Genomic DNA, 18675 nt, shown 5'->3' on the forward strand with positions numbered 1-18675 from the left:
CTTGAGAACATATTTTACTTAATCTGATATATTTTTGATAAATAGAAATAGGCATTATCCGAATTACCATTAATTGGCAAGCACGAAGAATCCTTTTCCTAATTTTTTTATCAAAATAAGAACACAGAATAGAAGAGTAAAATAATGCAAGAAAAAAATTTCATAAAAGAATTAAACTAATTTTTACTTATATTTCAGCCATGGTGGCTTCATCATTCCCTTGAGAAGGGGGTGTTTAAGCTAGCATAATATGAAAACAAAATAAAGAAATAAATATAATTTTCATAACAAAAATTATAAGAAATAAACTGAAGACAAAAATTCTCTCTAACTTTTATTATTTTATCCCACTAACAATGTACATCAACCTCCTCTACATATGTCTCTATTTATAGAGTTTAGAATGGAACGATTGGGAGGAGAAAATTCTAATTATAGAAGTGAAAATAAAAATAAAATAAAATCTTCCTAAAATCTTGCTGCTTTCCAATTTGGTCTGATCTTTGACTTAACATGCTTTCCAATCTGTCTTGATATATTTTCCAATTTGGCTTGATCTTTGCTGATTTAATGAAAAAGGCAATTTCTTAAGTTGACTTTAATGGATCGTATAATTCCACATTTCTGCTATTTTTGTTTCTTTTCTTTTTATTCCAAAATCAGCCCCTATAAAACATGAAAAACAGGGATATGAATAGTTATCTAATAAAAAATATTAATTAATCATTTATTATATAGTATAAAATAACAAGTTTTGTGCACTTATCATCAACCAAACTCAATTGCAAACAATGCAATGCCATGGAATGCAAATGCATGTTGATGTCGCTCCCCATTTTCACATTTCAAAACCATCACTTTCAAACTGTTAATATAACCCGCCCTTTGGTGATCCTGTAGCGGCACGAGAGGAGGATTGGCTAGTGTCCCTGACCCTTGGTACCCCCGCGGCATCATTATGGGCCCCAGCTAGCTCAACCACGTTAGGGCGACTCCCTAATCCCCTCTAGGCTATATTAACACTTCGGCTCTTTGGTACCCCCGCGGCGACCGGGTTTTCATAAAACCATTTCGTAAAAACTGTTTTCCCAAAATTTCCCTTTTTGTTTCAAGCAAATTCTCCCATTTTATGCAAATCCAATGGTATATACATGTATATATGTCCCATGCTTTCAATATTATGGCATTTAGAATTTTACACCACACAATTAAGCATACATCATATTTAACATCTTTCACTGTCTTACCACTGGAGATCAAAGCGTGAATAGCATCCAAATCCGGATCCTATTTCTGCGACTCAATCACTCGTCTGACAAGAGTGGGCTGAGTCACAAGACTAAATAAGAATGCCGACTCACTGTAAACATTACCATCAAAACACTGTAATCCCATCTCTGCCAGATTTTCAAGCATCTTCCATTTTCGGATGGCCAAACTAGCCACAGTTCCACGAGATTTCCAGCTTAAGGCATCTGCTACCACATTTGCCTTGCCCGGATGATACTGCAAGTCAAAGTTGTAGTCTTCTAAGAATTCAACCCATCGCCTTTGTCTGTTGTTCAAGTCCTTTTGGGAGAAAAGGTACTTGAGACTTTTATGATCTGAGTACACCTCGAATCTCTCACCATACAAGTAATGTCTCCAACACTTCAAGGCAAATTCAACTGCCGCTAACTCCAAATTATGAGTATGGTAGTTAAGCTCATGAGTCTTCAACTGTCGAGACCCATAAGCTACTACTCTACCATCTTGCATTAACACACATCCCAAACCATCACGTGACGCATCACAATAAATCACATAACCCAAGCCACGCTCAAGTATCACCAACACTGGAGCTGCAGTCAATCTTGTCTTTAACTCCTGAAAAGATAACTCACAAGCTTCATTCCTGACAAACTTGATCCCTTTCCGGGTCAAGCGGGTCATAGGAGCTGCCAAACGGGAGAAATCCTTTACAAATCTCTGATAGTAACTCGCTAAACCAAGAAAACTGCGGATCTCAAACACATTCTTGGGTTGCTCTCAATTCAAAACTACTTCAACCTTTGATAGATCCACTGACACTCCACCTTCTGAAACAACATACCCCAAAAATTTCACCTCATGTAACCAAAACTCACATTTCTCATATTTGGCATACAATCGGTGCTCCCGCAAAATCTGTAAAACAATACTTAAATGGACCTCGTGCTCCTCCCGAGTCCGTGAGTACACAAGAATGTCATCCATGAAAGCTACTACAAACTGGTCCAAGTAATCATGAAAGACGCGGTTTATTAAGTCCATAAATGCCGCTGGCGCATTAGTCAAGCCAAAAGGCATAACAAGGAACTTATAGTGTCCATACCATGTACGGAATGCTGTCTTCGGGATATCCTCATCCCTAACCAGCAACTGATAATAGCCAGACCTCAAGTCAATCTTCGAGAAACAACTGGCTCCACTCAACTGATCAAATAAATCATCTATCCTTGGCAAAATGATACTTGTTCTTGACGGTGGCATGATTCAACTTCTGATAATCGATGCACAACCTCAAAGAACCATCTTTCTTCTTAGCAAACAAGACCGGTGCTCCCCACGGCGACACACTCAGTCTGATAAAACCTTTCATCCTCAAATCATCAAGCTGCCTCTTCAATTCTTCTAATTCAACTGGTGCCATACGATACGGTGCCATAGAAATCGGCGCGGTACTAGGCATCAAATTAATAGTAAACTCCACCTCTCAGTGTGGAGGTAACTCTGTCAAATCCTCCGAAAACACATCCAGAAAATCGCGAACAACTATAGGGTAACCCTCTTTCACAACATCATCTTCTTCGGTTAGAAGACTAGCCAAGAAATAATCACCACAACTTCGTCCACGAACTCCATAAAATAATGAAATGTGGGAATCACTCCGATCTCCCACGAAAAAGAAACAGTCTCCCTCAGAAGTGCAAACTGTGACTCTACCTTTAAAACAGTCGATCGTGGCACGAAAGGAAGCTAACCAATCCATTCCGAGAATGACATCAAAGCTAGTTATCTCCAGGAGGATATGGTCAAACACAAAAGTTCGTCTAGCTATCACAATGGAACAATCTCTCACAACTCGGCTCAAAGACACTGAAACTCCAACTGGTGTATCAACATACAATGCCCGATCCATGAAACTGACCTTTAACCCCGATGTAAGTGCAAATGATGATGATATAAAGGAATGAGATTCACCAGAGTCAAACAAAACACGGGCCCAACAACCAAACACTGGAAATAATCCTCGAAGAACTGATGGACCAGAAGATGCATCGGCCTGAGTAAGTGCAAAAACAGGTCCCTGTGGTGCCTAAGCCTAAGGACTGCCAACCTGAACACCTGACTACTGCACTGACATAGTAGGAGTATCCCTCCTAACTGGCCGTGAACCCTGAGAAGACATGGCAAGCTGTGGTGGTGGCGGTCTAAAACCTGACTGAACTGTAGCCGATTGTGACTGCCTCTGCTGTGACCCTCTGCTACTACCGGTGCCTGCTTCTCGAGTAGGACAATCCCGGATTAGATGGCCCTGCTGGCCACACCCATAACAAGCTCTCGATGGCGTAGAAACTGTGGTCGAGTTCATAGGACATCTGGACTTGTAATGTCCAGGCTGCTGGCACTAAAAACAAACGACTCCACTCCTATCAAACCTAGCTGGCAAAGGAGTGGTTGGAGCGGATCGTGCAGACTGCTGCCCCTGAAACTGAGATGGACCGCCCCTATTCCTTTTTCCAAAAAGATCCTTCAGAAGATGGCCCTGCACCCCTCTTTTGCTTCCACTACTCTCTTTTAGCATCCTTATCTTTAATGTCAGCCTTCAGCATTAAAGCCATTTCCACTGCTTCAGAATAAACCTTAATGAACTGTGCTGTGATCAACGGTCTCATTCGATCATTAAGACCGGAAACAAACTTCCGAGTCTTGTCAACTTCATCTCTCACCATTTCTGGAGCAAAGCGAGAAAGTGAAGTAAACTTGTTCTCGTATTCCGCCACCGACATATTGCCCTGGATATGGTTATGAAACTGGTCCTTTAGCTCCCATCTTTTAGAAATTGGAAAATACTTTTCATAAAACAATTCCTTGAACTTATCCCAACTCATCTCCTCCACCTTGTACCGGCTCGTAACTGACTTCCACCATAGTTTGGCATCCTTAGCAAACTTATAAGTAGCTAGGATGCTCTTTAAATGATCCTCCGTCACATCCATTGAAATTAGTTGAGTCTCAACTTGATCCAGGTAGTCATTTGCTACCATTGGATCTGCACTGCCTTCAAACATAACTGGCATCAACTGGGAAAACCCCTTAATGATCTTGAGACACTTCTGAGCTGGCGTCTCCTCAACTTAAACTATAGGTTGTGGTGCCGACTGCAACTGAGCAGTAATCGTTTCCCTCACGGCATTTTGCAACAAACAGTTCAACTCCAGTGCCACAGAACCTTCACCCACTTCTACGGGTGCTTCAACATTATCCCTCCTTGTGGGGACAACTCTCGGGGGAATCAAGTCCCTAAGAAGTATGTCCTCATCATTTAGCTCCTCCAGATTGGAGCTGGAGCTCTCGCTAACATCACCCCTAGTCGGTTCAGGGCCAACTTCCCTGGTTTCCTCACGCCGTGACATCGTGCTAAAAAAACAAATAAAACGATTCAATAACGATAACACTAAGTTCTAACCGTGAACATCTCAACATAAAAGGATGCTATACTAACACTTAGCATGCAAGACTAGGCAATGCACACATTAATATAAGCATATAAGCACGTAAGCATGTAAACAAGTAAACAGTTAAGCATGCTTTTGTACATAGCAAAATATTTTACCAATTAATCACATAAACTATACGAATGACTTCCCATGCAACCCCTATGTAGGCCCTACCTGCCGTTCTAATGGTTTTCGAACCAAGGCTCTGATACTAAATTTGTAACGACCCTAAACTGATACCATTTTTAAAAAAAAATTTTTGGCATGACCTTCCCTAAAAAGGGTACTACACCCACCTGCTCAAATAATAATAATAATAATACTAATAATAATAAAAACGCAATGGCCCTGGCCTTTCAAAACACCTCCAACCTATCCTAACACATAATACAATTAACATACTCTAACATCTTATCCATCTGTTCATTATACCTCGACATAGCTCATCTCATGGTGGAACATTTACATACCGTTTAATCCAAATTATCATAATTATAGTCCCAACATATAGTTACAATAACAAGAGTTCACAAATCTCTATACCAAATATAACAAACTAAGATTTTACAAAAATATGGGACTTAATACAAAAATAGCAAAAAGAAGTCTTCTAATCTAAATTAGGCCTGTGGTGGAAAGTCATCCACCACTTCTTTCCCGTTTCCTGAAAAAATTATTAAATAATAGGGTGAACATAAAGCTCAATAGGTAGCACTTAAGACACGCATCTTGTGTCCTTATGAATCCATACAAAGAATAGATTAAAAGGAATGGGGATCATACAATGTCAGGATAATACAACATTTTAACCAAACTCAATTGGAAACAATGCAATGCCATGGAATGCAAATGCATGCCGATATCGCTCCCTATTTTCACATTTCAAAACCATCACTTTCAAACTGTTAATACAACCCACCCTTTAGTGACCCCGCAGTGGCACGAGAGGATTATTGGCTAGTGTCCCTAACCCTTGGTACCCCCGCGGCGTCATTATGGACCCAGCTAGCTCAACCACGCTAGGGCGATTCCCTAATCCCCTCTAGGCTATATTAACATTTCGGCCCTTTGGTACCCCCGCGGCTACCGAGTTTTCATAAAACCATTTCGTAAAAACTCTTTTCCCAAAATTTTCCTTTTTATTTCAAGCAAATTCTTCCATTTCATGCAAACCCAATGGTATGTACATGTATATATGTCCCATGCTTTCAATATTATGACATTTAGCACCACACAATTAAGCATACATCATATTTAACATCTTGAAATGAATTATCAACAAATTAAACATAACAAGACAACACATAATTTTACACCACAAAATTAAGCATACATCATGTTCAACATCTCCAAATGAATTATCAACACATTAAATACAACAAGATAATCTCTAAGCATGCTTTTCTACTCATATTCATAATCATGAATTTTCCTAAACATCATTTTATATAATCATTGAAACAATTAACTTCCAAATTAAACATGCTTGTCACAACAAGAGAGATATAATTTACAATGGAGCAAGAAAAACATGGATTAAGAGTCCCTACCTCTAAATTGAACAAAACCCTTGAAAGTAGGTCTCTAAACTCGAATGCACAAATGAGCACCAAAACTGAAATTGTTGGTACAACCGCGTAGAGCTCGTCGTGGGGTTCGTTTTGCCTCAAATGACACTTAAAAACATTAAGAGATGAGGGAAAAATCAGAAATGAAAGCTTGAAGTGAAAAAAAAAGAAAAAAAAAACAGAAAGAGAAGCCGAGAACAGACAGAGACGGCAGAGAGAGTGAGGAAGCAGAGACCAAATGTGGTCTCACAATCCACTAAAATGGGGTGTGGGTCCCACTTTTTTCTTTTACTTCCTTTTTTATATATATATATTTTTATTTTTTTTAAATTACACCAGACACACACACACAATTATATACACACATGTACATATATACACAGAGATTACAATGTCTTCAATGTTCCACTTAATTATGATTTATATAGGGTAATTCTATTCTTTATTGATTGTCAAAAAAATACCTCTTAAAAATCGGAAAATACTTTTCATAATATTTTCCTCCGTCTTCTTGCCGCACAGTACTTGTGCCCTTACTTATGTGTGAATTAATATTCCTATGCACCTTCTCCCACTCCTCCTCTGTATGTTTGGTTACCAAAATACCTCCAAGCACAACAACAGCTAATGGTAGACCTCCACAGTGTCTAACCATTTTGATCCCCAACTCTTCAATCCTTTTGTCAGGTCTATTGTCTGCAAAACCCAACATAGTAGTAGTTATAAAAGGGAACAACGGCCGTTCATACAGGACAATAAAATATTTAAAAAACATTGATATGCCAAAGAACGGGTACCCTTTATGGAGAAATCAGTAATGAAAGCTTGAAGGGAAAAAAAAGAAAAAAAAAATGGAAAGAGAAGCCGAGAGCAGACAGAGAGGGCAGAGAGAGTGACGAAGCAGAGGCCAAATGTGGTCTCACAATCCACTTAAATGGGGTGTGGGTCCCACTGTATTTTTTCTTTTTCTATTTTTTTTTTTTTAATTACACCACACACACACAATTATATCCACATATGTACGTATATACACAGACATTACAATGTCTTCAATGTTCCACTTAATTATGATTTATATAGGGTAATTCTACTCTTTATTGATTGTCAAAAAATACCTCTTAAAATAGTCCATGTTGTAACCAAAAAAAAAAAGTTTTGGGTTCGATTTTTACAAGATATAAAAATAATGAAGGTTAAATGATATGTATGGTTTGTGAATGATTGCACATGCAATATTCGGGATTTGTAAATCATTCAAAAGTCCATAATTAACATTTGAGTTGATTCTTTATTACAATAATAATAATAATAAATAAATAAATAAATGATCACCATATCCATGTACCAACATTGTGATTTTGTTTTTGTTTTTGTTTTAAATTTTAATAATAAAGTCTATGCTAACTTTAGGATTTGTATGAACATAAAGCTATATATACACACACACACACACACATTAGTATAATGGGGCAAGATAAAAATAAAAATATAATCTAATTTGAAATTTAAAAATATATATATAATTTAAAATAAAATTATAAATTAACCTTTCAAAGCTAAACTGAACTAGAACTTCATAATAATAATAATAATAATGAAACTGGATTAAAATGAAAATAAAATAAATACATAACTGAATTTATTTTAACAAATTTTATTAATAATAATATTGATCCGTAATCATTCATGCAACTTTAAAAAGTTACACTAGTATTGTTTCTACTTTGAAAAAACTAAAAAACTTGTCTCCGACTACATATAAAAATAGAAATGATTAGAATAGAATAGAAAAGGTTAAAAAAAAAAAAAAAAAGTAAATTTATATTGGAAAGGTAAATTAATAAAAACTGGGCTTAAAGTTCAAAAAAAAAAAAATTGATCCTGTAAATAATTGATGCTTAACTTGTCAAGCTCCATATTGATGGGAAGCATAAATTGTTCATGCCTTACATGGACATATTTATGTGTGTGCGTGTTTGTGTGTGTGTGTGTATATAGAAGTCATGTTTTGTCATTAGGTAATTGATAACACCACTTAATTGATGCTGTAAATTGGAGAAATCTTGAAGATGATTGGAAACAGTGGGGTTCTTCACTTCCTATCAATTATGTACCTAGCCTATTTACAGAAATCTCATTATATTTAGTGTATACAATCTTCTGCATGTTGGTTTTTTCCACCTTCTATCCCATCCTTGGAACTGCAATACATCAGTTGCTAAGAAGGTTTGATGAAATCAGGATATATATATATATATATATATATATATATATATATATATGGTTAGAACAACATTGACCAATTCTTAAGGCAGTAATTTTCAGCATCAAAAAATTATGATTACAAAATCCCAGCAAAATTTTATTCCATGTTACCTTAATTCTCTAGTTGAGATTGTCAAATAACTACAGGTAGCATGAGATACTGTATATGACTATTGATTGTGAAATACCTGAATGGATTAAACTCTCCCATAGCTTTGAATACATGATCTTTCCTCGAACAATTCCAAAGCCAGATGGGGCGTTATTGGTACATTGACATCAACCGATCCTTCGAAGATCTTCACCAAAGGCAGTCTGCAGGGCACTCGTGAACTCTTCTTCTTCAACAGCTCCATTGGAAACTTTCATTGGTGCCTATGCAATTATGTGTAAACATTTGGTTTCCAGCTTCAATGTATGACTTAAACCTATTATATTTTAGCATTAATAATATATCTCTTCAATCATTTCGTAGTCTTCTGGATTATATTTCCACCAAATTTAAGGTAGGAACAATCTGAAGTTAAGGTCTTCACAATCAATGACATTTTCTTGGTTGATAATTTTGGTTTTATTGTCCTTTTATCAGGTGGACTGTAGAAATACTTTTTGTTTTTAGTTTTTAATTATATACTTGTTCAAACCCTAGTAAAAAGAATGTATGCTTGTGTGAGTTTTGATTAACCTTTGGAATATTAAACAACTTAACAATATGGGAAATCGGCCTTGTGCATAATCATGGTCAATAATTCATCACTTAATGTAGTATATAAGAAATTACCAGCACATTGGCAGTAAAACTATGTAAGATCCGTATATTTTATTGCCGGCATGCTACAACAGTACTACTGGTCACCATACAAACAGTCCAAAATAAAACATGGCATACATTCCTTTAAGGCGAACTAATTAGTTCCATAACAGATTACACATCGCGAGCTTCTATAAAATTGTACTCTAAAGAGAGAAGCTACATGCAACAGGTATTCGAAATCCACTTTGTTTGGTAGGAACTGGTGGTTAAGACTTGAGAGGAACAATAGATCATGCCTATGGTTTAGCTGCTTCCAAAAAGAAGATAAAGAAAAAAAAGAACATGTAGAACAATGTTAGCAATCAGTTTAAGCAAAATTGATTAGCCTATTACTTCATTAAAAAACAGGGAACTTTTGTGTGTATTCGGGGGAGTGGCATGCCGCTAGTAGGCTTGAAGTGATATAGAGCAAACTTTTAAGTACTGAATGTTACACCAATACGAAAATGAATTCAAATGGTGTGAGTATTTTTATACAAAAGAATATTAAACAACTAAAGAAAAGCACAACTTGACCAAATTATGCACTTTCTGATCCAAAGTAAAATCTAAAAGAGTTCCCTTGACATTTCTGTAAAACCAACTAAAAATTAATAAAATAAGGAAAATAAAAAATATACTTACCAATCAGCTTTGGAGCCTTCTTTGTAATCTGGCTATATTCACTACTGTATTCACACAGAGCCAATCTTTTATGTTCAAGAACTTGAAATAGGCATATTCCCATGAGCGTTTAAGAAGCAAAGTGGCAAGAACTCCACCAAATCCACCACCATGCTGATATAAAATTCTCGCGTCATAAAATTGTCTTCAATGCTATCGTCCTTGCAGCAATTGGTAATGGAAGGATCCAGATTTGTCTCGTCTCCTAGGCACTTATTTGGAAGTGGAAACCCACAACGTTTGGGATTCCCTGCAAATGCTGAGGCATCAAAACTCTGCAGTTGAGTACTTGACGGAATTTTACCAGACAAGTCATTACTTGACAAGTCCAAGACACTGATATAATTTAACCGAGCAAGGCCCATAGGAATTCCACCAGCAAGATGGTTTCTTGACAAGTCGAGAGCATCTAAAATTTTCAATTGACCAATTTGTTGAATAATATTTCCTGTCACATTATTTCTCATGATAAGTTCAAAGAAACAAGCTCTGCAAGACTTGGAGATTTTTATTGCTAGAAAGATCAATGCTTCTAACAAGTACCAGAGTATTTTTATACTCAAACTCTCGTCCTTTCCATTGCACCAATGCATTGCACACATAGTTGCTAGAGGCATAACTATTCTAAGTGTTAACACTGGTTCTCATCACTTCCACTTTTAGGCAGTTAGCCGAGGACTTGTACAAGAACAGAAAATCCCCCCAAAAAAAGTCCTGAAAAATGTTTAATACTTTTGATGAAAATAATATATAAATGGTCACAACAGCATTGACCATTTCTTAGTTTGCAGCACCAAAATAATATATAAATCGCCACAATTACAAAATTCCAACAAAATTGTATCCCCATGTTACTATGAAGTTTGATCATCTAGGTGACATTGTGGAATAGCTACATGTAGCGCGAGACGAGGGATGAGTATTGATGGTGAAAGAGCTGGACTGATTCAACTCTCTTTTCATGGCTATGTATACATGATCCAAGCCCTCTTCAATTAGTTCCAAAACTGTCTGTGGCATTGGTGGTTCATTGATGTCAACTGATCCTTCCAACATCTTCACCACATCCCCCATTGAAGGCCTCATGTAAACCTCATCTTGGATGCACCAAAGCGCGGTTTTCAAAGCTCTCACCAGCTCTTCTTCTTCAACTGCTCCTCCTAATCGTCTGTCAGCAACTTTTATCGGTGTCCCATTTGTCAACTCCTGCAAAATCGTAACTCATATGTTCAAAGCATTCAATTTCAAAAATTAAGCTATGGCTTCGAAAGTACCTTAAAAGCCCATCCGGGAAAGAAGAAGTCCTCTGCATCAAATGACATGTCAAGGTTTCTCCGGCCACCAACAATCTCTAAGAGAAGCATTCCGTAACTGTAACAATCGGCTTTTACAGTTATAGGACGATTGCTAACCCACTCGGGAGCCAAGTAACCTCTGGTTCCTCTGATCATAGTGACAACATGTGAGTGTTCTCTTCCCATCAACTTAGCTAGTCCAAAATCCGATACTTTTGGACAGAAGTTCTCGTCCAACAGAATATTTTCCGGCTTGATGTCGCAGTGTATGATTCTGTCCCGGCATTGCTCATGAAAATAGGCAATCCCTTGTGCAGTACCAATAGCTATGTGGAAGCGAGTTGACCAATCTAGAAGTCTGTCTCGGCAACCATGCGAAGGGAAAATCCATTTGTCCAAGGATCCATTTTTCATGAACTCATAAACTAGAAGCCTGTCAAAAATATCATATTTTAAGAAACTTCAAAATACACTAATCAAAATTCGAGTTTTCGTGTTCTTACAGTAAGAAAAAGTTAATTTCGATCACATCTTAAATATCCAATATATATAGCTCAATTTAATGATCACAAGCTCACATTTGACATTGCATTGCCTATGAAAATTTGAAATGACATGAAAAGTTCTTAACATAACCACATTCTTTGCAGGAAACCATCAAATGACAATTTCATTGAACTCAGAAACAAGAATAAGCCTTTCAAGGATAACATTTTCAGAAAGAATTACAAAATCAGTGGGATTAAATTCTAGTTATATTGATATCTCAAAATAAGTCTCATTTAACTTTGGAGGTTGAGTGTTCAAGCCGTGTTATAGGCAATATATATTGTGAGTGAGTGTACGTTTGCTTAAACTTTCGAGGAAAAAAATAAAAAAAATAAAAAAAATTGCATACCTTTGTGACCCTTCCGAGCAGTACCCACATAAACGAACCAAGTTCATGTGATGCATGGAGCCAATAGTGTTCACTTCTGTTATAAATTCCTTCTCCCCATGAGGCAAAACCCTATCAAGCTTCTTCACAGCCACCAAAGTCCCATCTCCTAAGCTTCCTTTGTATACACTTCCAAATCCACCTGCAAAACACCCAACATTACTTGAAAATCTAACAATGTCCTCTGTTTTGAACTGCTCTGTTTTTGACTAGATCAACATAGTATACACTATATAGTATACATTTACCTGTTCCAAGCAAGTGGGAAAAATTATTAGTCCTGCATTGTAAATCGCGGAAACTGAAATTCATTGGAGCGCCAGCCACAATCAATGAGCTTTCAAGAGCCCTCTTTAATGATCTCCTTCTATGAACACTGATATACAATAAGCAACACAGAAGCGCAACAAGAACAGTCATGCTCAAAACAATGGGAAGCACCAAAACTTTCTCTCGGCTACTTCCTGACCCGTCCGAAGAATCCCCAGACCTTCTTGTGTTGTTCGCTTCTGGTGTCAATGAAACATTGGACTCAACCTTCACAAACAACGTCGAGCCCGTGTCTTCGAATCCACCAAACTCCAAGCTCTTCAGAATCCAACAATAAGTCTTCTCATCATCAAGCCCATAAACAGAGGCCACACACTCACAATCTGACAAACACGCATCACCACACTTCGAAACACTTGTTATGTCACTGTAATTTGCTATCACTGATGATTCAGTGTAGTAGTAATTGGTTAGTTGCACTGTGGCAATCTTGAACTGAGATGTCGAATTCCGATGTTGGGCGTCACATTTTCCGGCCAACCATGAATTCCCTGAGCACCGGGCATCGTTCCCGGCCTCAAAAGTCCCCGGCAGGCATGTACAAGTAGCATTTGTCTTGCTTCTGTCCAAGTTACATATCCCATTCCCACAAATACCAGCAATGTCACAAGGGTTCGACACTGCAGCCCATTCCGGCACCCATTGGCGCGAACCATTAACATCATTGTCCCATCTATACAACCGTAGATTTCCATTTGTCTCGAGAATTAATCGTCGAAAAACTGATGGTTTGATCATAGACTGGTTTGCAGCTGATGGTAGTCCAACATAGTCATTATCATTTTTGTACACATACACTGCACCATCTGAGGACGAGCCATACACTATCCCAAAGCTCCCTGCTTCATCCAGGACCGCGACCACTTCGCCTGTCACGTTGGAAATGTCCGGTCCGGACCAGTACGAGTAGTTGGTGTAAGATTCCGGCGAGCTGTCGTCAGATTCCGGCAGGTTGTAGGACAGTGCAAGGCTTAGTGAAGTGGGCTGTTGTAACATTTTTAGCGTGTAGTAACCACCATGTGATGGTGACTTTGTTGATGTCAGCTCCAGTGAGACCGTTAAGGGTTGGCCAGGTAGGAGTGTGTCAGATGGGTGTGAAAAGCTTTGCCATGCAATGCGTTGGTTGGTGGTGTGGAGTATGAAGTTGCCGTTTTCTGACATGGTGGCCGTGTCGACGTCTGCACCGGAGGTGTTTGAGGTCCAGGCAGTGGTGGCTCCATCGACGACGAGGAGGTTTCCGGTGGCGTCGAGCTCCAGGATTGCATCTTTGGTGACCGGAGAGTTTCTATTCAGATGATTGAGAGAAAATGAAATGGTTGGCTAAGTCATTTTGACTTTGGGATGGTAGGTATATGCATATACCTGCAAATGCTTTTGTAAAGACTAGAGATGGAGAAATGGTTTGTGCTTTTCTTTCAAGTCAAAAACCAGTAACCATCTAATTATCTATAGATTTTCTCATATACTTTCTAATATATAACAAATTAGCACTAGAGAAATTTGAGTTTTTGGTTGCAAGTTGAATTTATTTATTTTAGCCAGGTTCAAAGTTCAATTGAGAGTACTTGAAAGCATTATCATTAGGATAAGTTACAAGATATTCGATTGTTCCTAATTTAACGGAAGAAAAAATTATTAATAATAATAAGGATTAAGACCCTCAGTTAATTATAAGCGGGTCATGCTGTACAATAAATTGCACTGTTTAAGGCAAATTTTTTAAAAAAGTAATTTAAACTTGAAACAGAAATTTTCAACTACATTAATAGTAAACAATAAAAAAAAAATTAAAAAAAATAAATTCAATACTGGTACTCACCTTCTTAAATATATATCTAATAAGGTCGATCAAATAATCCCAAAAAAAAAGAAGCAAAAAAGACATACAATCATCATTTATTAGGTGTAGTGTGTAGATATATGGTTTGACTTTTGTGTAGTGGCTGTGTGTGAAATGGTTGCGACGGTGGAATTGTTATTATTTTTTTTTATGGGTAAGATAGTAAGACCATAAGATACACACATCTTGTATTGCTCCAACTTCCAACCAGAATTTCAACTTTTTTTTTTTTTTTTTTTTTTTTTTTTTTTTTTTTCATATGAGAGTACGAGAGGTCTTGGTAAAGATGATGTTTGATAGTGTACTAAACTCTACCTCGAAATAATATATACTATTTTTTTTTTCATGAAAGTTAATTTAATTGCACTTTCTTAATTTATAAAGTAAAAAGTTGGGAGATTCAAATCCCATATATATATATATATATATATGTATATTTCATGCAAGTTAATTTAATTGTACTTTCTCGGCTTATAAAATAAAACGTTTGAGCGATTCAAATCCCATGAAGCCAAAGTGAATGTATCATCCATTTCTTGCCAAAGTAAATATAATAAATTTAAATTAAAGAAACTTAATAATTAAAGGTTTTTCACTATATATACACCATGTAATGACAATAGAGCTTAGACGAGTAACTTACCAAATTACAAGACTTCATGTTCTATTTGAACAAATAATTTTTTTTTTTTGGATAAGATAAGTAAGTGGATAAATAAATATACTTAAAATAAAGAGTTGTAAGTTGAATATTATATTTAAATTGAAGTTATACTACTAAAATAATCATACAAGAATTTATTCATTTCAAAACCCTATTATATAAAGGATAATGCTTATTCATTTCAAAACCCTATTATATAAAGGATAATGCTTAGCTACTCACCGGTGAGTAGCTTCACCTTACTCACCCCTCATGTGTTTCAATAACTACATTCCACATCAACTTTAATAAAAAAGTTATTCAATGGTTAATCTGAGATAATACAGAGAACGTGGATTATTTGGTTATTAAAACTGATATGGTATATTGTTATTGAAATACATGAGGGTTGAGCAGCTAAATATTATCTTTATACAAATGAAGCCCAGCTAAGTATATCACAAAAAACCAAAGTAGGTGGTGATATATCATTAATATTCAATCATGTTCATGCATTGTACTGCCGTTATTACAATCTTTACCCAAAAAAATGGTGCACTAATAAGAATTCTCAATGCATAAAAAAAAAAAAAACCAACCACTCAAAAAAGAAAATAGAATTATGCTCATATATAATTATTTAATACATGAACCAATTAAATTTTCAAGTTTGTAAAGGAAAACATAGTAACGTTTAATGAACTTACATGTCAGCTGACCAAACTATAGTTCTATCTCCAGGAAGTTGTGCAAACCAAATTGCCAACCAAAATTGATCTCTTGAATCCGTATAAGGCGTAAACCCGAATGCAAACGTTCCATTTTCAGAAACCCATGCTTGGTCCTCATGATCACGGGCTAACAATCTTGAACCCAACCCGATTCGACCAGACACGAAACCGACGAGCTCAGCCATAATCAAGAACAATAAACCCCAAGAAGAAGAAGAACAAGAAGCCATTGTGTGTGTGTGTTTTTACGTGAGCTTAGTAAACCAACCAAGACCTATATTGTGTTAGCCAGAGAAGCTTTCTTTATGGGCTTATTTATGAGAGAGACTGATAGACAGTATGGGTTGTGTGTGGGGAAGAAAAACTGAAGATCATATCATATATATATATATATATAACACGTGTACCGTGGTAGTTGAGCTATAAGTTGAAAATTTAAATCCCCATAGAGTGGTTGGCTCTGAGAGAATATTGGATATAGTGCCACGTGTCAATTCCTTTGTGGGCTTCAATGGGTCTGTGTCCAAACGAGGCCTAAGCCTCATAATAAACGAGCTTGAACTGCATGCGAGAGTACATACTTATCATTGTTCTCAAGTCTCATATTCATACCTGATGAGTAAAAGCTTGTATTATAATCATTTTGAGTCACTTTTGAAAACATTAAAAAACTAATATTGTTGTTGATCTACAATACAATCGAATAACAATTACAGTTTTATTACTTGATTTATGAATTATTCATGTCTGTCTAGTTATTTAATAAGTTTTTTTTTTTTTTTTTTTTTTTTTTTTTTTTTTTTTTTTTTTCTGAAAATTTAGTTACTAAATAAATTGAGCCTCGAACATTATTTCAAACTCAAGTTAATAATTTATCAAAAAGTTATATGAGAGGTTTGGAAGAAGAAAAAACTCGAAATGAGGGTATGAATTCAAATTTGGAATTTATGAATATTATAATTTATAATTTATCTTAATCAATGGTTTAAGGTGGAGTTGGAGTTCAAGTATATATTTTTTAAACGAATAAGTTGAACTAAGGTTACTTTCACAAGTAACAAGATTCAATTGATGATTTGATTTGAGCTCATGCCTCAGAACATAAGTTTTGATTTCATTGCTTGGAATTCAAGATATCAAACTCGAGTTGGACTTGAATTTTTTTAATTATAATAAAAAAGAAAAAAAGAAAATATAAAGCAATCAACCACAAAGTATTGATACGATGCCACAAGTCCCACCGCACCTCCTCTCCCTCTCTCTCTATGTCCATATTCCTATATAGTGTGTGTGCATATATATATATATATATATATATATATATAAGCACACACACTATATAGGAATATGGACATAGATATATGGGTATTTTGTTTGATAACTTTTTTTTTCTTAGGTAAATGATTTAGTTTTATTACATTGAGAAGCTATGAGAAGTAAATTCAACCAACTTGGATTAATGAACAAGATCACCTCCATTAGACTTCGAACGATATCCAATTATTCATGTTTAGGAACGGTTGTGTTTGCTTACACATATGAACTATTACAGTAGTTCAGTGCGGCATAATATGGTACCATATATAAATTGTCAATGAAAACTGTCAAAAAAAAAAAAAGAAGTATTAAAAATCATATTCAATAATGCTGCACACCAGTTCGCATTTCATACAAAATATGAAAAAAATATATAAAATATAAATTAAAATTAATTTTAAATGATTATATAGCTTTTGAAATATGTTTGTGTTTAAATTTGAAAAAGTACGTATATGTAAATCATGGATACAACCTCTCAAAATGTACCCTGAACAGACTACATTTTTGTTAACAAATATATTTTTTTGAAAAAAATTATTAACTTTACTAGAATGTTTATGTCTAGTAAAAAATATAACCATTTTAAAAAGTAATCTTTCACATTGTAGATATGGAAGCTGAACTCTATGTTAAAAGTATACACAAATTTCAAGGGTTTTTTTTTTTTTTTTACCACTCTTCTCCATAACTTTAGAGAACGTATTTTGTTCGTTTTGTCATTCAATTTTCTACTATTTTGATTATTTCTTATCGTTGAATACAATTAATGTTATTTCTCATAATGATTATCCAACTTTTAACCCAAAAAAAAAAAAAATAGAACAAAATGTAAATCTTTGCATTTTGAGAATGATTTTTATTTCAACCCTTGTTTTATGTGTCCAACCACTTTCAAGTTGCGGTGGGGAATTTATTATATTTATTTTATTATTTTCAACAATGTTCAGATGTCAAAAAAAAAATTGCTGTAAGAAAAAGGTTTAAGAACAAATTCACAACATGATTTGTGTTCAAAAATCACTTTGAAAATGATATAAAATGATTCATCCAAGAAGTTGAATAATGTGGATTAGGGTGCAATTATGCAGAACATATAAATATTAAGTGTTTCAAAGCCACCAATAATTGCAGTATAATATATATATATATATATATATATATATATATATACACACACACACAAACACACACACACGACATTGGATTTCCTTTGCCATCTTGTTATCCATATAGAGGACCAGTGGCGAGTGGGGGCATAAATTCAACCAATTTGGATTGAGGAACAAAGATCATTTTCGCCTTTTACATTTTTTTGCATCACAACTATATCAGATATCTAAATCCAATCATTCACTTTCAGAAATTATAAGAAACAATTGCATTGATATTTTTTTGCAATTATTGAAAATAAAAAGTCAGAGCTTATTATTTACAACCATTTTCAACATATTAAAGTCTTATAAGGCCATATATATATATATATATATATATATATATATATATATATATATGGTCACGGTGGAAGGA

At 35.4% G+C, this 18675-nt stretch overlaps 2 protein-coding genes across 2 annotated transcripts; both read right to left on the minus strand.

The window, feature by feature from the left end:
* Nucleotides 1-10087: 10087 nt before the first annotated feature.
* On the minus strand, nt 10088-10654 carry LOC132270550 (receptor-like protein EIX2). The gene has a single exon (XM_059771729.1). The coding sequence runs from the start codon at nt 10652-10654 to the stop codon at nt 10088-10090; it is 567 nt and encodes a 188-aa protein (XP_059627712.1).
* LOC132268244 (G-type lectin S-receptor-like serine/threonine-protein kinase At5g24080) lies at nt 10627-16142 on the minus strand. Its single transcript, XM_059769068.1, has 5 exons — nt 15805-16142; nt 12533-13899; nt 12246-12426; nt 11327-11780; nt 10627-11258 (listed from the first exon to the last, which is right to left on the minus strand). Exons 1-5 carry the CDS (start codon nt 16056-16058, stop codon nt 10920-10922), a joined length of 2595 nt encoding a protein of 864 aa, XP_059625051.1. The 5' UTR covers nt 16059-16142; the 3' UTR covers nt 10627-10919.
* Nucleotides 16143-18675: the final 2533 nt, after the last annotated feature.

The sequence above is a fragment of the Cornus florida genome, unplaced genomic scaffold (genome assembly GCF_030987335.1).
Source record: "Cornus florida cultivar Cherokee Brave unplaced genomic scaffold, ASM3098733v1 CherokeeBrave_3.0.0_Hap2_Chr08, whole genome shotgun sequence".
Lineage (NCBI taxonomy): Eukaryota > Viridiplantae > Streptophyta > Magnoliopsida > Cornales > Cornaceae > Cornus > Cornus florida.

Coding starts and splice junctions, on each gene's coding strand:
- LOC132268244 (XM_059769068.1), bottom strand. CDS start 16,058: ATGGCTTCTTGTTCTTCTTCTTCTTGGGGTTTATTGTTCTTGATTATG. Junction 11,781..12,245: donor TGCTCGGAAGGGTCACAAAG/GTATGCAATTTT, acceptor TATTTTTGACAG/GCTTCTAGTTTATGAGTTCA. Junction 11,259..11,326: donor TTCCCGGATGGGCTTTTAAG/GTACTTTCGAAG, acceptor ACGATTTTGCAG/GAGTTGACAAATGGGACACC.
- LOC132270550 (XM_059771729.1), bottom strand. CDS start 10,654: ATGTGTGCAATGCATTGGTGCAATGGAAAGGACGAGAGTTTGAGTATA.